The following is an 18,221-nucleotide window of genomic DNA, read 5'->3' on the forward strand; positions in this document are numbered from 1 at the left end:
CCCGGGTGACTTGTTCCTGGGGGACTCTGGCAGTGTCTGGGGACAGTTGTGACCATCACCGCTGGGGCAGCACTCCCGGCACACAGGAACAGAGTCCAAGGGTGCCGCTAAACACCCTGCAGTGCACGGGACGAGCGGGGCACGTCTACACCCCCGCATGTGGGGAGGGGACGGACTGGTCAAGGTCGTACAGTCGCTCGGCAGCCCGACCAGGGCCACCCCACCTCCCAACACCAGCCAGGCTCACGGCTGTCCCATCCCTGCCTGTCCAGGGTGCTGCGGAAATACGTTAGCTACCAATCTGGGGACGTGCTGAGAATGTACCAGGTTCTATTTCTAACAAGGGTTTTCACGCATCAGGGTTATAATATGGATTAATTCAACCTCATACGATACGTGCGAAGAAAAAAATCTATTTGCTCAGCCCATTAGGGAATCTTATTTATAGACCAACTATTTCAGGAGAACTTACATTCTTTGCTTCTTAGGCGATTATGTGGACTTTTGAAAAAAGAAAATTACCAGTGGATTCGCCATTGTATCACATTCTGAAGGGTGTAATTAGGATTCCTTTGTAATAAATTTTCATTAGTTAAAAATAGATGTGTGGAAACAAGGCTTGCATTGTTGTAACTTGAAATAAGATTAATAGGAACATTGTGGATTCAGCGATGATCACATATTACAGCTTATTCAACAAAATACTCTGTTTTGAACCCCTGGACGCCTTGCAGACAGCAAAGTGATCGGTTCCATTAGGATCAATCAAAAGCAAAGGCAAGCTTGCTAAATATATTTTTAATATTCTTATGGCTAAATACTTTGGGGACAAAAATTAAATTCTAATATTTAAAATGAACAAAAATTAGTTCAAGCCAAAATTGTACCGAGGGTGAGAGGCAGCGTCCCAAGGGCACTGTGGGAACCCGGGTGGGGACGACCTTGTGTCTCGGGAGGGTTCTGCCGCGTGGCTGCGGCCTCGCTAGCTTGACATACTGCACTGGGACATTTTCCAGGTCAAGTTTAGGCTGGAAGTGGCTTGGTCTTGTCCAGCCCTTCCTCTGCAGAGCTGGGGTCTTTCACTGCGAGGGGCGGCATGGCCCCGGCCGCCTGTCCCCACTTTGGAGACATCACACTGGCCATGCCTTCCTCGGAGCCCTGCTCCCCGCTCTGCCCCTCCCCTCATCCCCCCAGGTGCCACTGCGGCCATCTAGCTGAGCCGCTGACAGGTATGCGTGTGCACATGAGCGTGTCTGTCGCGTGGTGGTAGTCCACAATGCCAGGGTTTTCTGACTCTGCCCCTGTGCACAGGACAGCTCATTATTTTGCAGAAGTCAGTGCAATTAGATTTTAGACACAGCAAGTCCTTTTATGGACAACAAACTTTAATTAGCTTATCTGGGGCAGAAGGCACTCGCGCCACTGGCCCTGGCACATCCGTGTGCCCAGAGGTCACCTCGCAGACTCACAGACACGCCTCTTTCCGCCTCCAGAATCTTCCGGTGGAGCCATCCTGAGGTCGGTATGGTTGCCCTGGCAGAGGAATTACAGCTGCTGAACAGCTGCCTGTTACAGTTCAAAGGAAAGTGGCTTTTTATTGTCTTGTCTATGAAGGGAGGGAAGGCGGGGTCGGGGAGAGCGAGAGCGAGAGAGGTTGGGAGTGATTCAGAAAACTGCGCGGACTTTACAGCAGCCGCACCCCGGGAGGAGTATTTCTCAGCAAATCTGAGACCCCTCCTGTTGACTCAAGTCTCACTACTGCTGCCCCCTTATCCCTGGGGAACGCGTTCCAAGACCCCCAGCAGACGCCTGACGCCTTGGCTAGTGCGGAACCTTAGAGATGCAGAGGCAGATACAGATACAGGTTTCCCTATGCAGCCACGCCTATGACAAACTGTAATTTATGAATCAAGCACGGTGAGAGTTTAACAACAAAAACCAACAATAAAAGAGAACAATTACAACAAGGTGCTGCACTAAAACTTATGTGAATGTGGTCTCTCGCTCTCAAAATATCTTATTATGTAAATGCAGTACCTTTTGCATCTTAACTCAGCCCTCAGCATGCACTGCGGCCACAGCTCTGGCGGCAGGGCTGTGAGGGCAGCAAAACCAGCACAGAGCTCTTCCTCCTGCACAACTGCGTGGACAAAAGGCCCCTCCTTACCCTCGATCTAGCAACTTCAGCTTCAGTCACTTTTCTTTTTCAGTCGAGGACGTTCACTTAAAGGAAGCACGGTGTGGATTCTCTTTGGCAGCTCCAAATTGCCGGCATTGCTACTCTTTTGCTTTGGGGCCACTAAGTAAAACCAGGGTCCCTGGGACACAAGCACTTGCCACTGAGAACGTGGACGTGGCGCCCTCGGTGGCTAAGGGGCCAGCGGGCGGGACACAGCGGGGTGATCTGCATTCCGGGTGGGACGGCGCTGACGGTGCGAGATTTCATCTCGCTGCTCAGAACTGCACACAATTTGAAACACACGGATTGTTTATTTCAGGAATTTTCCACTGAATATGTTTAGCCCTGGTTCGACCGCAGATGACGTGAAACCGCCAAAAGGGAACGCTCAGATAAGAGGGGGCGACTGTGTAAAAGTGTCTTCATCATCACAGCAGCCAGATGGGCGGAGGCTCAGAGCACGGAGCTGGACGGGTCAGGTCCAAACCTCACCTGGGGCAGATGTGTCCCGCATGCCTCAGTGTCCTCACGTGGCCAGTGACAGTGCCCCCCGGCAGGGTTGTTGTGCGAATCTGATGAGACGTTCCAGGTCACTCCATCAGAGCAGCCCCCGCTCCGTGAGTGCCCCCCCGCCTCTCCCTCCGTCCCCTCCTCTAGCACTCGCCTTTGAGAGACTTGGAAGAAATGCAGGACTTTTGACTTGACCACCATCTGAACGCAGGCGTGGGATGGAAAGAGAAATGAACGCTGACTCAAGCTGAGATGGGGGCTGCACCCCGGTGACGGCACCTCCTCCAGAGAAACTGCTGGCATCTGAGCAGCACCTCGTTCTGGAGAAGAACCATGGGGGATGGACGGTGGGGCTGAGGGTGCCTGTGACGCTCGGGAGAGGGCGCTGTCCGCATGACCTGGGGAGCACTGTGGGTGCTTGCTGGACCCTGTCTTTGGTAAAATGGGTAATTTGGGAAGGATGAGTCTGACACGCCCCCAAGCAGCCCTGTGGTGCGAACGCACCCGTGTTTTCAGTCCTGTTGAAATACTTAAATGTCTTGATTCTGCCATCAGTTTATTAGCTCTGACTCCCAGGTTTGCAGTTCCTATAAATGTGATAAGTGGGCCTTCTGCATCCAATTTGTTCATAAAAATGTTCAGCAGGAAATGTCAAAAGTAGATGCCTCCAGCAGGTCCCACCAGCCTCTCCGTGCGGGCGACAACCATTCTCACTGGCTGGTGAAGGGCCGGGAGGATTTCTGGGCAGCCCTGGCTGGCCTCCTGCAGAACTTGTGTCTGCTCGCGCTGTGGCTCCCATCTGGGGTCCCTGCTGGTGGCATCTGAGGCTGTGCAGCCCCTTGTAAGGATGGCCACTGAGTGACTTGGGTTTTGCTCAAACCCACATCTCTCCCTCCCTGCCCTTGGGTGGCTTCCCAGGTGGAGGGCAGCTGGAACTGCATTCCTGCTTAACCCACCAACTGCCTGTAACCAGTGACCCCTGGGTGCCACATGCCACCAGTCCCCCAGGGCCCGCAGGTTTTATTCTAGAACATTCAGATCTTCTGTTTGCCCACCGTCTGCACTGGGTACCTCCTGTGGCCTTCTGTGGGGCCTACAAGCCCTCAGTCCAGACCAGGTCCACAAGCTGGTGGCCCGGCCACGACTTCTCATCATTCCACTTCCTCTCCATTTCTTTCATCTCAAGAGTATAAATTATAATAGTACTTGCCACTTAAGAATTGTTCGTAAGAATTAAATTAAACAATGAGAATGACTGATACTTGCTGAAAATGCTGCCAAACCCTCTCCACCCCCTTTACCTACATCATCACATCCAGTCCTCATCACAACCCTGTGGGGCAGCCATGCTTTTCATCCCCAGTTTACAGCCGGGAAAACTGAGGGGCATGTAGGATCCTCAGCACAATGGCAGGTCTGTAAATAGTAATGATGATTATGGGGGTGGTGGTGGTGATGGTGGTGGTGGTGGTGGTGGTGATGGTGGTGATGGTGGTGGTGGTGATGGTGGTGATGTTGGTGGTGGTGATGGTGGTGATGGTGGTGGTGATGGTGGTGGTGGTGATGGTGATGGTGGTGATGGTGGTGGTGGTGATGGTGGTAACGGTGGTGGTGGTGGTGATGGTGGTGATGGTGGTGACGGTAGTGGTGGTGATGGTGGTGGTGGTGATGGTGGTGACGGTGGTGATGGTGATGGTGGTGGTGGTGATGATGTTGGTGGTGGTGGTGATGGTGGTGGGGGTGGGGGTGGTGGCATAATAGTGATAATAATGGTGATTCTTCACCTTCCTTGTCTCTGACAGCTTCTGACCATCCACATCAACCCTCCTCAAGCTGGGTTCCAGCCTTCTGTTTAGCTGGGCGACATCTCGTCTTTTATTTAATTTAATGGATTGGGGAAACCTGTTCTTTCCTCCGGCAAAAAGGGCTAGGAATTTATCATCAAAATACTGCCAGCCTGCAATTCCGGTGTGAGACACAGTATGAAATTCTGCAAGAATCAAAGTTTCTGTGAATTTCTTTGCCTTATGGGGCCTCAGACATTCCACCGTATGAGTTGTAACAAATGGTCTTTAGATGTGGCAAACTTGGAAAGATCTGTGTTCTCCAGTTTTTAGCCTGGATGCTGCAGCCTGGGAGCGTGCCTCTGGCTGCTGGCAGAAGATTGGAACGTTGATCGGGGGTCTCCAGGCCCCGGGGTGGGCTAGGGTGCAGGGCATCTGGGGCGCACTGCCCGTCCACGTTGGGGATTGGGATGCAAAGCCAACGGGGGCATCAAGGAGGCCGCCTCCCCAGGAAACAGTCATGGCCATGGGTGCGGCCCTGACTCTGGCCCCGAGCAGGATGGCGTTGAGCGAGAGCAGCTGTCCTCTGTCCTGACAGAGCAGCCCGGTGAGCAGAGACGAGGCCGCAGGATGGGCAGGGGCACAAAATCCCCTCGGAGCAGCACTAGGGCTCCAGGCTGGGGCTGGGCTGTCCCAGAGCCTCGGGTATCGTCCCCAGCCCCGGCCTCGCTGCTCCCCTGCTCTGACTGTCTGATCATGGCCCACTTGGAAAGCTTCCTGATGTGCCTGGCCCTGCCCCACCCTCTCACCCCTGCTGGTTTTGCCCTGGCCCCTGGTGTGGGGGGTTCTTCTGGCCTGATGACACCTGCCAGGGAGGGGCTCTGGGGGCACTAAAGGCATTCCCAGCTCTGCCATCCCAGGCAGGATGCCCTGGGGACAGACGGCATAGACTCAGGGCTGTTTACAAAGCCACAGGTCTCTATAGAAACAACTGGGCAACTAAACCCAGGGCTGATGTGCAAAGACTCACTCACACAGTCAGTGGTCGCTGACAGCTCGTCTTCCGCTCATGTCAAAGGCCACAAAGAGACACACACCGGCCTAAGAACACGAGACTCCAGCACGAGCGTCGGCATGTAGACCATTCTCTTACCTCTGGACACTCTAAAGATATAATTTTATAGCAATCTTAATTTGCAGTCCACATTTTTTCTAGCAATATTTCAAAGAAGCAATGCCCTCACTTTCTCAATAGCTAACTTTTCCGGGATTCTGGAAATCCGTATATGGAAGTGGAAGAGCTGGTCTCCTTGGTGGGAGGATGGCACGCGGCCAGCTGCCCCTCCCTGCTGCCCGCGCTCAATGACCGCTGTTGCCTTTGCTCCAGCGGGAACAGCCATCTGACTGTAAAGAGAGCGTTTCCTCCCCTTCTCACAGGTGGCTCTCTCAAGGTCTGGGCTGGACATGGGGACAGGCTCAAGGCTAGTGGTTGCAACACCCCCAGACATTGCATTGTTTTGCTTCATTTTGTCTTTTGCATGGTGGTGTTCCTCTTTTGTCCCAGCTGGATGCTCCCTGCCCCAGGCTGTCCCTAGGCCGGGGCCAGAACTGCATGTAGACAGATCCTAGCCTCAGACTGTGCGGGCACCTCAGGGTCACAAGGCGCGTGGAGGATGGGCCCACCTCCGCAGGCTGCCTCCAAAGTCCTTAAGGATGCAGCCCCATCCACGGGACATGCTCTGGGTGTATTTTGGCCACTGGTTTGTCAAGAGGAGAACAGTGGACGGCATTTTGGGGAAGGCAGAAAAATAAGCACAAGGGCACTTTGTGCTGATTCCATGTGCTTGGGTCTCCGGTCCAAGCTCAATCCGGCCCCCTGACAGCACCTTCCTGACGGTAAGATTTTACGGTACAAGGTCAGCTTTGCCACTTACATCCAAGGCCATCAACTGAGCATCCCCAGAGTTTACAAACTACCACACTGAGCTACGTTCCAAGCCAAGAGATTTTTCTTTTGCTGTTCATAATTAAAGAAATCTATACCAAATGGCATAGAAACATAAGTAAGCTTCCAAAGCTACAGGGCCCAAAATATTTGAAAACTCAAAAGAGTTCCTTTCACTCTGCCGTGCTATGGAAAGCCATTAATTTAGCAGGAACCCCCTGGCTCGTCAACTAGCAAAAAGGCAGAGCCTCCTGGGGGGGGGGGGGGGCTGGAAGCACTGCAGACCCCTGGCGATTTCTTCCTTCATCTGTTTTGTGGGTAACTTCACTCTGGTTTTAAACCAAATGGCATCCTTTTGCTGGAGCCTAAAAATAATTCAATTCAATTATTGGAAATAAATCCTAAGTTCTTTAAATAGACAGCACATTCGAAAAGTAAGTCTGAAATATAAAAAAACCTACACGTCAGAAGCCGGCAGAAGCCCTGGGCACTACACACAATTCATGTTCTGGTCCCAGGGAAGGCGTACGACTGTGCGTCAGAAACACGCGGCATTAAGCAGTGAGCAAGCGCTCTGAGGCGGCACTGACAGGCGGCAGGGGATATTGGCGTAAATTCGAAGCTTGTCATTGTGACATACTTCTCTTCCCAGGAAATTTTAGGGAAAGTATCACCTGGCCCTGAAGGATGTGCACAAGTGACTTTCTTCCGTCTGCGTAAGAACATCCAGAATGTGTAAGAACCAGACCCGGGAACACAAGAGATGCCGGAGGCGACAGCACGTCCCAGACACCCAAGTGGTCCAGCCCCTTGTGTCTCGGAGGCCAGGACACGGTGGCTGAAGTCAGACGTCAAGGGGCATTGACGTGCTCTTTGAAGAGGAAAAATTGCATCATTTATACAAAAGGGTCGGTCAAAAGGCGCTGATTCGGGCAAGTTCTCTGAAGCCGGGTCTCTTACCAGGGATGCCAGAGTCAACAAATCAAAGTGTGCGGAGGGGGTTAGACGGCCGAGGAGTCCTTGGACTCACGGACACAACCTTCCCCCCAATGGACTGAAGTGCCCAGATGGCGCTGCTGTCTGTGCAGCGGGGGGACACGCATGCCGTGCAGCAGGAGCTTTGGGAAAGGCCACAGGAGGGTGAAGCTCCCCCAGAGTGAGCACAGTTTGTGTAAATCAGCTCATAAGTGAATGCCCGGGACTCACGGAACATTCCAGATTCTCAGTCCAGCCCCCAACTTCTGCTGAAGCATCTCCTCCCGGATCTCAGTGGCAGAACGGAGCCACTTGGGGACCGAGGCCTGACATGGGGAGGGAGCCCGGGTGCCTGAGCGCCGTCCACACAGGCAGGGCCCGCGGGCCAAGTGGGGCTGGGGATGGAGGACGGAGGGACAGAAGCTTCTTGCAAAACATCCGTGATTCCTTCAAAGCCAGAGCTCGGTCACAGAGGAAGTCGTCCGGATGATTAAAACCGGGATTAACGCCTGGATGCTGTTCAAACACCAAGTGTTGGGCATTGGGGGCCAGTCCAGGGGAAGCGACCACCGGCTGCCGCAGGGGGACGTCCCAGCTGCTCTGGACCCCGCTGAGTCTTCCCTCCTACACGACTTCAGACGCACCCAATGATGCCTCAGGGAGCTCGTTTGCTTTTGAAGTTGTGTGCATCTATCCAGAGCCCAAAGAGAACTGCTTAGCTGACAACCGTGGTCTGAGCGTAACAATACAGAGGTGACGCTTGGGTCCCTTTCCTGGAGCCCTCGGCCCCCATTGGAGGCTCTCGGTGTCCATCCTCTGTGGCCCACACGCGCGTCCTTTGCCCTCGAAAGCGGCTGTCTAAGGAGAAGCCGCGGGGAGGCAAGAAAACAGGGGCCTGTGAGGCTGGGTGGGGCGCAGCTCACTCTGGCACCCCAGGGAGCCCCTGGTCCTGCCAAACTGCAGCCCCAGGTCTCCTTCACCCTGGGAGGAAGACCCCGCTGCTTCCTTGTCTTGGGGAGACAATGCTCATCCTTCTCAGCATTGTTTCTGGAAGCTCTGTGATGTCCGCTTGGTACCTGTGAGAACAGCACTACACCTGGGCCCTGGTCAGCAAAACTATTCCGTGAGGGGCGCACAGTGGGGAAAGGACAAAGGTATTGAAATGGAAGGAAAAATGAACCCACCCGGGTCTAATTCCACAGGTTGGTGGCCCCCCAGGCATCCATCAGAGGACGCCCAGCCCCCAGCTGCCAGGCACCCCCGGCCGGCAGCCCCCTTCCTCCCTCTCCCACCCCCTTTCACCAGGAAACTACAGGGTGAGGACGGAAGAGGTGAGGACGGGTCCAGGTTCTGAGCCAAGACTGCATTTTCCTTCATGGCTGCAAAGATTTGTTATCACAAAAGGCTTACTGCTTCTGAGGCACATTTTTTAGAGAAAACACACACAGTGCAAACATCTTGACAACTGCACTGGGGTTCCCGCTGCAGGCCTAGGGGTCCCACGACAGCGGTGACCAGCCTGCACCTGGTAGCTGAGGGGACACACAGCTGGGCCGACGTGAGGTGGGGCGGGTCCTGCCGGGACATCGGCTCCACGTCGGCACAGGAAGTGGCCCCCGGGTTCCCTTCCAGAGTCGCCCTCACCTTTCCCCACATCGCTCCATCCGTCTCTCCCCTTCCAGGAACTTAGACGCACAGACCCCGAATTCTACCGCTTTATATGGGACTCCGTAGGAAAGGGGCCACGGACAGGGCCTCGCAGGAGGGTTAAAGGGGCAACGTTCATCCCCCAGCTGGAAAGGAAAGGCCGATCTCCCTCCCGCCTGTGTTGGGACCACAACCAAGCCCTCAGAAGCACACTCGGACAGCAGGGTCCCTGCTCCCCTGGTGCTGCGGGAGGTCACCTGGGCCTCCCTCACCCAGGCGTCACCCACTTTGTAGGTGAGAAGCCTGGACATAGGGTAGATTACTTGGCCCAAAGTCACAAAGTGAGACAGAGACAGAGCCAGACCTTCAGCCCACCCTCCGCCAACACACCGCCCCACCTGGCAGCTCGACAGCTCTCTCCACCCCCAGGGGGCTGCGGAAACACGGCCAGGGCTGAGCCAGGGGACGGTGCACGCTGTCCGGCGTCCGAGGTCCCCACCCAGACAGGGGCACAGGAGCAGCTGCTCAGACGCACCCTGAGGACTCCCGCCCTCTGTTTAGGGCTGGAACCCAGCTCTAGGTTCAGTCAGTGGGGTTAGAATGACCCCCTAAGCATCCCCTTCCGGAAAGACGCACGAGGAAAGGACATCGCCACCTACCGATTCCTCTTGGTCTTCAGGTTTGGGTCTTCCCTGCCGTCTTCAGAACTTGACCCGTCGCTGTGGTTGGCTGGAAGAATACAGGTGAACACGGTTAATGCAAAGCTCAGGGCTTTGGCAAACCACAGGGAAGCCCCGCTTTCAAACAGCCTCATCCTGAAGCTAAGAAAACAGATTCCTCTGAAAGATGGGCCTTAAACCCTGTAACTACACTCGCAGTTCACACCTTTCATATTTTGGCAGAAGAGACATCGGATGTGCTGCTGTGCAGAGAAGTCGCCTCCGGCCACCCATGTAGAGGCTGCCAGACCTTCCAGAGGGGCTGGGGGTGGGGGTGGGGGAAGGCGGGGTCCCCCCCCCACCCCGAGGGGGCAGGCGCCGGCCCCCGTCTAGCCCTTCAGCTCACGGCTGCCCTCACATTCCCGGGAGCGAACCCCCAGGCCTCTCGTGCACGGCGCGCGCGCTGCCGCTGTCTCCGAGGTCACTGTCAAAGAGCCAAACTGGTTCTGAGGTCAGGTCCCTCCTCACACCCCGAAGGGCCGGCCCCGTAAATGTCTGATGAGCTTTCAGAATGAAAAAGTGAAACGGGGCTTTGGAGTTCCACACTTGTCTCCAAAAGGGAAAGAGGAGAAACGAGGACAGAGACGGCGCTGGAGCATCATCACTGCGGTCCTGACAGGCCGAGCGCTGCCCAGCCCTGCCGGCGTCACAGCCGTCTTCTCCCCTGGTTTTCTTTCCGTGTCCGTCACCCCCGGGAAACCACCCCCCATCACCGAGTCCCCGTGGGGGCACCGGAGCAGGGGGCTCGCTCTGCAGGGCGTCCTCTGCGCCCCCACCTGCCGCCCCGCCCCCAGGGCTGCTGCAACCCACGTCCTTCCCGAGGAAGCCCTGCAGGGAGCACGCGCTCACGGTGAGTGTGGCTTATGGGGAAAACATCGGTTCCCACAGCACAGACAGAGCCCTGCTCACCTCCTCTCCTTACAAAGCCGATGCTCCTCCTCGGGCACCGCCGGCAGCCCCGCACGCCTCCACCACCAGCCCCAGCCCAGTCCCAGGCGGGCTCTCAGGGTGCAGTGTGGGGCTGCTAGTGAGACGACAGGGTCAGCTTCTGGAGCTCCCAGGCCACCCATCCACCCTGCATCCTTGTTCTCATGGCTCCTTCCTATCGCTGGCCCATCCACGCCAAGTCCTGCACCCCACACCCCAGCCCACCACCACGGGGTCAGAGGAAGCCCCCCTGTGAGAGCCCGAGCCCAGGTGGGCTTCTGAGGGCTCTCAAGCCGAGCTCCTCAACCTGACACCAGTGACGCTTGGGGCTGGATGGCGGGGCATCCTGTGCACTGTAGGATGGCGAACAGCATCCCAGGTCTCCACCCCCAGACGCCAGTGGCGGTGACCCTCCCAGTAGTCACAACCGCAGATGTCTCCAGAAATTGCCAAATGTCCCCTAGGGGACAGAGCCCCTTTCCCGCCCCACTGAGCACCAGCGGTCTAGGGAAGGAGCCTTGTGATAACTGAGCAGATGTGCGGACAGGGAGGGCTCACCTGCCTTGCTCCAATGCCCTGTCCCCACCTGCCGGTCTGCAGCTCCCACAGTTGGTCCCTTTTCTGTTGTGACCCCAAAGGACGCTAGCAGCAGAATAAGAAGGCAACCCACAGAATGGGAAGCATATTTGCAAGTTGCATGTCTGATAAGGGGTTAGTATTCATAATATACAAAACTCAACAACAGCAACTAAAACAGAAATAACCCAATTACAAACAGGCAAAGGCTTGAGTGGACATTTCTCTGGAAAAGACAGACAAATGGCCAAGAAGCAAACGAAAACACTTTTAGTCATTAGGGAAATGCAAATCAAAACCACAGTGAGATACCATTTCACACACTATGATGGTAATGAAATACTACAACTAATAATTTTTTAAAAACCCAGCGAACAACAGGTATTGGCAAGGATGTGAAGGATGTGGAACTCGTGTGCTTTGCTGGTGGGAACACAAAATGGAAAAAAGGTTGGTCCATTCCTCAAAGAGTTAAACATAGAATTATCATGTGAGCCAGAAATTCTACTCCCAAGTGTGTACCAAAAAGAATGGAGAACAAGGATTCAGACAGATACTTGTGTGCCAGCGTTCATACCAGCGTCGTCCACGATAGCCAAAACATAGAAACAACCCAGGTGTCCATCAACAGGTGAATAAATAAACAAAATGGGCGTTACCAATACAATGGAATATTATTCAGCCATGAAAAGGAATGGATCACTGACACGAGCTACAATATGGATGGACCTTGAAAACATCATGCTGAGTGAAATAAGCCAGACACAAATGGACAAATATCACATGGTTTCACTTACACGAGGCACACAGAATGGGAAACCTGCAGATGTGGGAAGCAGAACAGGGGTAACCAGGGGAAAATGGGTCATAGGACGTTACCAATAAATGGTTACAGAGTTTCTTTTTCGGGTGTCAAAAAATGTTTGGAAATAATGGGGATGATTACACAACATCGGGAAGGCATTTAGTGCCACTGAACTGTGTGTGCAGTTAAAAACGGGTAAAAATCAAACTTCACGTTATGTATGTTTTACCACAATAAGAAAAAATTCAAGATCCACTTGTTTTATGGAAAATATCAAAAGAAAAATGTCGGGACGATGACACAATCAGAACACTGGTCTCCTCGACTGACACGGTTCCATGTAATTCAGTAAGAAGGACAAACACCACATCAGGGGAATACGTACCAAAACAAACGGCCAATAAAGCAGCTGGAAGGTTCAGTTTCACCCACAAGTAAAGGAAGGCCAACTGACACAAGGGACGGCTTGTGAAAATCAAGTCTGGATGATCTACGGGGCTTACGAGAATGTGCTGAGTCGTCAGGAGGCGTGTGAGCCGGTCGGTCTTTTTGGAGGAAGGTTTAGCAATGTCTGCCAGCATGTACCCTGAAGGTGCCTTTCGACCTGCGATTCCAAGAATGTGAATTTGTACAATAGAAACGCTTGTGAGAAGGTGATCTCATTGCACTGTGTGTATGTGCGTGAACAAACCGCTGACCTGGAAGCCCATCGGCTGGAGAGACCTGCCGGAGTCACGGGGACCCCGCTGAGAGAGAGAGAGAGAGGGAGAGAGAGGAGGCGGGGAGAGAGGCTCAGAGCACGGGGAGCCGGACAGATGCCCAAGGCGGCGAACACCAGCGAGCGCAGCACGGCAAGTCCTCAGCTGTCCTGTGACGCCCATACATACAAACATCTACGTATTTTCAAAATTATTGTTTCATTTATTTAACCAGCAAGGGTATGTGCATTTTTCAGAAAAGGCACTGAGTGTGCAGGGAGGTTGGAGCAGGGAGTGAAAGGTGTTCCAAGTCTGTGAGACAAGTGTCTTTTTTTCCGCAAGTGGAACCGGTTACCCCAGAAAGGGAAGGCGCGGTCTCTGGTTACAACCCGCTGGAGCTCTGGTGGGGACGGCACGCTTGCACTCGGGCGAGGGGCTGGCGTGCGGCCTACACCTGAGACCCGAGGCGGGAGCACTCGGCAAGGTCCGGGGCTGTAGCTGCTCCTGGGGTCCGGGAACAGGGGTGCCCTGGCCTGTGAACTGGGTGGAACTCGCAGTTCTCCCGTAATAGTGCTGGTCACCACGGCAGTGACCACGTTCGTCGCCTGCGTGAGCCCCACGCATGCGCCTTCAGGCTCACCAGTGCCACCGCGACGTCTCTGCCCCCGGCTCCCGGGGAGCAGAGCTCCCTTAGCACGGACGAGCTTTCTGGGGACGTGAGCAAACGCACGCCCTGAGACCTCACGGAAGCTGGAGGGGCGTCTGCGACCCCCTGGCTGGAAGGCTGGCAGCGGGTTAAATGGCTTCGACACTCACGCCCCGTGCGAGGTGCTCAGCAGAGGCGCCCTCAGAGCTCCTCCAGCCCGGGGGCGCCCCCAGTCCGCAGCCGGGCGCTGGCGGGGGGCGGCTCGCACACCAGGGGGCAGCCCCTTCGGAGGTAGCTGGTCCTTTCACTTGGGTGTCTGCAAACACGGCGATTCGGGCCCCTGACAGACAAGGTGATGCGATGCTTTCGTCCCCGCGTCTGAAGCCATCATTCTCTAGCTTGGGGTCCACCCGCCGAGGCGGCCCTGGGCTGGGACCTTCGTCAGCTCCCGAGGCTGCGACCTGGGAGCCCAGCACGGAGAACGTGCCCTCGGCCCGCCCGGGAAGCTGGGGGAAATGGCCCGGGGTGGAAGGCTGCGAGCGCCGTCCAAGCCCCGCCACGCAGGGCCTGCCGTCCACCCTGCTTGCTCGGAGCTAAGCTTCAGCAGAACAGCCGCAGCTCAGGCCCGCGCTCGCCCTCAGCCCCTGCGGGCGGCTCCCTCTGCGCTTTCCATCACCCATGGGATTCGCCGCAAAGTCATTCGTGGTAAAGTGCTTATTCTGTGGTCTGTTTAAGATTGGTGTTTGTGAGCAGATAGGGGTCATGGGCAGCGTGAAGCACCTCCAGGGGGGCAGAAGGGCCAACGCCCCCAGGACCGGGTTTCCGGGGCAGAAAGGGGGAGGTGGGGCTGCTCGCGGCTGCTGGGCCAGAACCCGTCCACAGAGTGGGGGCTGGCAGTGACCCTGCAGGCACCGTCCTGGACGGCTCTGCACCCACTGGGAGGGAGAAGACACCGGGATGGAGCCCAGGGTCCAGGGGCCGAGGAGACGTGAGGACCGGAGTTCTGCATTCAGTCGGTCGGACATAATAATGGGGTCTTGTGGCCACTTGGAGATTCCGCTGTCCGTCACTGCAGGAACCCCCCCACGTTTCCACGTCGTGACGTTCACTTTGAGCTTGTCCAGGCTCGTGCCCTCTGAGGGCAGCCACAGGGGGCGGGGCCGCCCAAATGTGCTCCGTCTCCTGGGATCCAGTTGAGGGATCCTCCATCCGGCAGCCCCAACCGCTGCAGGTCTGGGGACTCACGCTGCTCCTCCCCGCCCCCCCGGGTGTGTCACTGCCCGTCCGCCCACCCCGCCGGCTGCTGGAACCCGTGCCAAGCCCAGGGCTCAGTCAGTCACCAGTCCCCGACTAAGTAAACAACTGGTTTAAGATGGAATTATCTTCCCCCCTCCCCACACCCCTCCCCTTCCTTCCCTCATCCCTGGGCCAGGAGACCAGGGCAGTTTGAAGCACTAGGTTCTGGGGGAAACGCCTTGGAAAAATGATGTTCCCGTCTGCCCTGTTTAGCAGTCCTGGGACTTGAAGGCACCGAGACATGACACAGGCCTTCCATCAGCACTGATTCGGGGGCATCTGGAAGCCTGCACGAGCCTCGGACCTGCCCATCCAGCCAACTGAGAGGTGTTACAGAGCCTCGTGAAGACCCCGCAGTGCCCGCTGGCCGGGCTGGCTCCCTCCTTGTCCGCCTGAGTCCTGACAAACAGCGGCGCTCGTCCTTGCCACTTTGGAGAACAACCCGGCACTGGCGTTTTCCACGGTCCCGGGCTTGCTGAGCGCCGGCCACCACGTCCCCACTGTGCCGTGGAGATCGGTGCACACTGTCCTTGGGCAAACAGTGCTTGGGAAGTGACCCCTTCACAAGTCACAGCTGTGTTTACTCACAGGGACAGCTTCATGTCCTCCTCGGTGAAATGAATGTCATTGTCAGACTGCACTGTCTTGAATGTAAATGACTGAAATGTTTACAGAGCGACTGAAGCCAGGTGAAGCCGCGCCTTGTGCATTGCAGGTCGGGGACAGGGCAGCGCGGACGCGCCAGGCCCCGCACCTGGCTGCTCCCGGGTCAGACACAGGGAGCAAAGTGTGTTCCAGAAACGCCTTCTTATCGTTTGCTCGTAAGATGCCTGGTGAGGCTGCCCTTCCTTGGATCTGGAGTCAGACCCCCAGGGTGCAAACCCTGGTGCCCACTTACAGAAGCGCGACCGTGGGCGTGTCAGTTAATCTCCTTTCTGTAATTCCCTCTTCCGTACAACAGGCCTGAAGACGGCGCGCTGCAGAATTCTGGCCCCCAAAGGCGTCTAGACCCTGAGCCCTGGAGCCTGTGACGAGGCCAGGTTGTGGGACGGGACGCGGGGGATTCAGGCACGGAGCAGGCAACCTCGGGGCGGGAGGTGAGCCTGCATCATCCAGGCGTGCCCGGGGAGCCACGAGGACCCCGGCGAGGGGAGAGGGAGGCAGCAGAGCCGCCCAGAGCGACGCAGGGCTGCCGCTCTGTGTGACAGCAGCAACAGGAAGCTGAGAGGGGGGCCCCCCTCCTCTTGGGGCCATGGTGAGCATTAAAGAGCTAAGAGCCCCCTTTTTCTCTCCAGGGTCCCCCTCACTGTCCCACCTCTGCAGTCCTCACCCTGCCTCAGCCGGGGAGACAAAATGCAGGAGAGAGAGGTCGGGGATATTCCTTCCCCATCTCTGCCCCTGCCTCCCCTCTTCCCCCCGCCCGCAGGAGGAGCCACGGACGTTTTGTGTGACCGCCCTCGGACACCTCCCGCCAGACTGCACCCCGCCCTCCCAGCAGGAGGGACGTGATTCCCGCCGTGGTCAGGGCTGGGCGAGGAGGCGGCAGGTACCTCAGCCAGGCTGCCGCATGATTTCTACCGTGGACAAAACATGCTGGCGCGGTTTCTGTAAAGGAAGAGTGTGGCCCACAGCCCAGCCCTCAGCCCCTGCAGCTGCCCCGACAGTGCGCCCAGAGGGGACTCACGGTGGAGAAGAGCAGGACGCTGGCCCTCAGGAGCTAAGATGAGCCCTGAGGAATAATGCCCACGAGCCCCACTCTGGCCTCTTCCCGTATGTAGAAAAGCGCTAAAACCATTAGCTTGTGACGTCCGCTTGCTGTGGTTAGCAGCGATCTTTCGATGTTCAGCTGTGTGGTTTTGTGCTCTTTTCTCAGCAAAGGCTCCCACCTACCCGGCCCTTCCCTCACGCCTTGGGAACAGCTCCTCGGAGCTGCCCGGGAGGCCGCGTCCCGGGCTGTGGTCCTCAGCAGGGTCCCCCAGTAAGACACAGCTCGCAGCTTCTAGCTTCTCTTCGGTCAACGCGACCCACTGCTTGGAAGGGAGGTCTTTGGTGCTGCGGGTAAATACAGTGGAAGAATTGAGCCTCTGAAGGATCTGAGAAATGCTGTAGGAAAGACAAACCTGAGTGTGGTCTCCTCCGGACTGACGAGCTCGGGGCCGTGAAGGGCTGTGGTGGGGGGAGGATGGGGGGGGGGCCTGCGGGGGGAGGGGAGGGGGCTGTGCGTGGGGCCCTGGGACTTCTCATCCGGCTGTAGTTCACCCAGCACTGAATCCCAACTAGCGGCATGTCTGCTAGAGCCATAAAAACCTGGATGCACAGCAGGGTAACTAGGAAATAATTCAGGCCTTCATCTGACTCTCTAAGCAACGAAAAAGAATGGGGGAGAAAAGGGACTTTTTCCTTATCTGCTGAATGATGAATGGCTTAGCGCTTTTGGCAGGTCTGCGTCTGGGACGCATAATTGTCCGCCTGACACGTCTTGCTCCCACTTCTATGCCCGACACCCCCAGTACGCGCGTGCACACGCACACGCACACACACACACACTCACTCTCACACACACACACTCACACACTGTCACACACACACTCTTGCACACACGCACGCACACACACACTCTCACACACACTCACTCTCATACACTCACACACTCATACACTCACATACACTCACACACGCTCACACACACTCTCACACGCACGCACACCTTGAAACCTAACAGCCGGTAAACGTAGCAGCCACCCTGTAAAATTCGCTTATCTCACTTGTCTCTCACCTGGATGCTTAATCGCTCCGTGTCAGACAAGCAACAGGCTGTAATGCACTCAAACTGAGAGTGACTCACAGCTGAACAAAATGCGGAAAACAGAATTCTACACCAAGAACCATCTCCCCTAGAGCTGCTTCTTAGAATAATTAGGCTCATGTCATTAGATGTGCCCCGATGGGTGACCAGCCAGGGAAAACGCCCCTGCTCACGGCCGGAGGTCACAGCTCGGCCTGCTGGCGGCTAATTAGTCCCCGAAACGCTTTCTGTCCTGAGTGGTTTGCCGTAGACAGAGCAGTGGGGGTGAGCGGGTCTTAGGAAGTTAGAAGTTACATATGTAAATGTCAGTTCTCTGCAACAGGAAGGTGAGAATTGAGGCCATTTGCGTCTCTTTAAGATGCAGCTTAAAATGCACTGGTTTAAGGAGGCCTCCTCCTGCAGGTCTATCATCACAGATCCACGGGTGGCGGAGTGGAGGGGCCGAAGGGGCTGTGGTGGAGGACAGAGCACCTTGACGTGTTAAATCTGGGTCAGTCAGGTATTTCCGGTTGTGTTTGGCTTAAGGCTCCGTTCTCTCCCTTTTTAGGTGTAAAATGAGATTCAGGGCAGCAGAGTGAGCCGGGGCCCTGACCTGCGGCCCAGGCAACTCAGAGCCTGGCTGTAAGTACTCATGCACGGAGGCCGCTGGGCCAAATCCAAGCCCGTAAAAGCCTGAAGGGTACACATCAACGCAGCCGCTAAGGGGGA

General features: G+C 56.0%; 1 protein-coding gene across 1 annotated transcript in view; it reads right to left on the bottom strand.

Moving 5' to 3' along the window:
• TCERG1L (transcription elongation regulator 1 like) overlaps nucleotides 1-18,221 on the bottom strand; it is a 172,353-nt gene that overhangs the window by 19,783 nt on the left and 134,349 nt on the right. Inside the window, exon 8 of the mRNA XM_064488626.1 lies at nucleotides 9,700-9,769. Coding sequence (XP_064344696.1) covers nucleotides 9,700-9,769 — 70 coding nt within the window. The remainder of the gene's footprint in view (nucleotides 1-9,699; nucleotides 9,770-18,221) is intronic.

Source organism: Camelus dromedarius, chromosome 8 (assembly GCF_036321535.1).
Source record: "Camelus dromedarius isolate mCamDro1 chromosome 8, mCamDro1.pat, whole genome shotgun sequence".
NCBI classification, from domain to species: Eukaryota; Metazoa; Chordata; class Mammalia; order Artiodactyla; family Camelidae; genus Camelus; species Camelus dromedarius.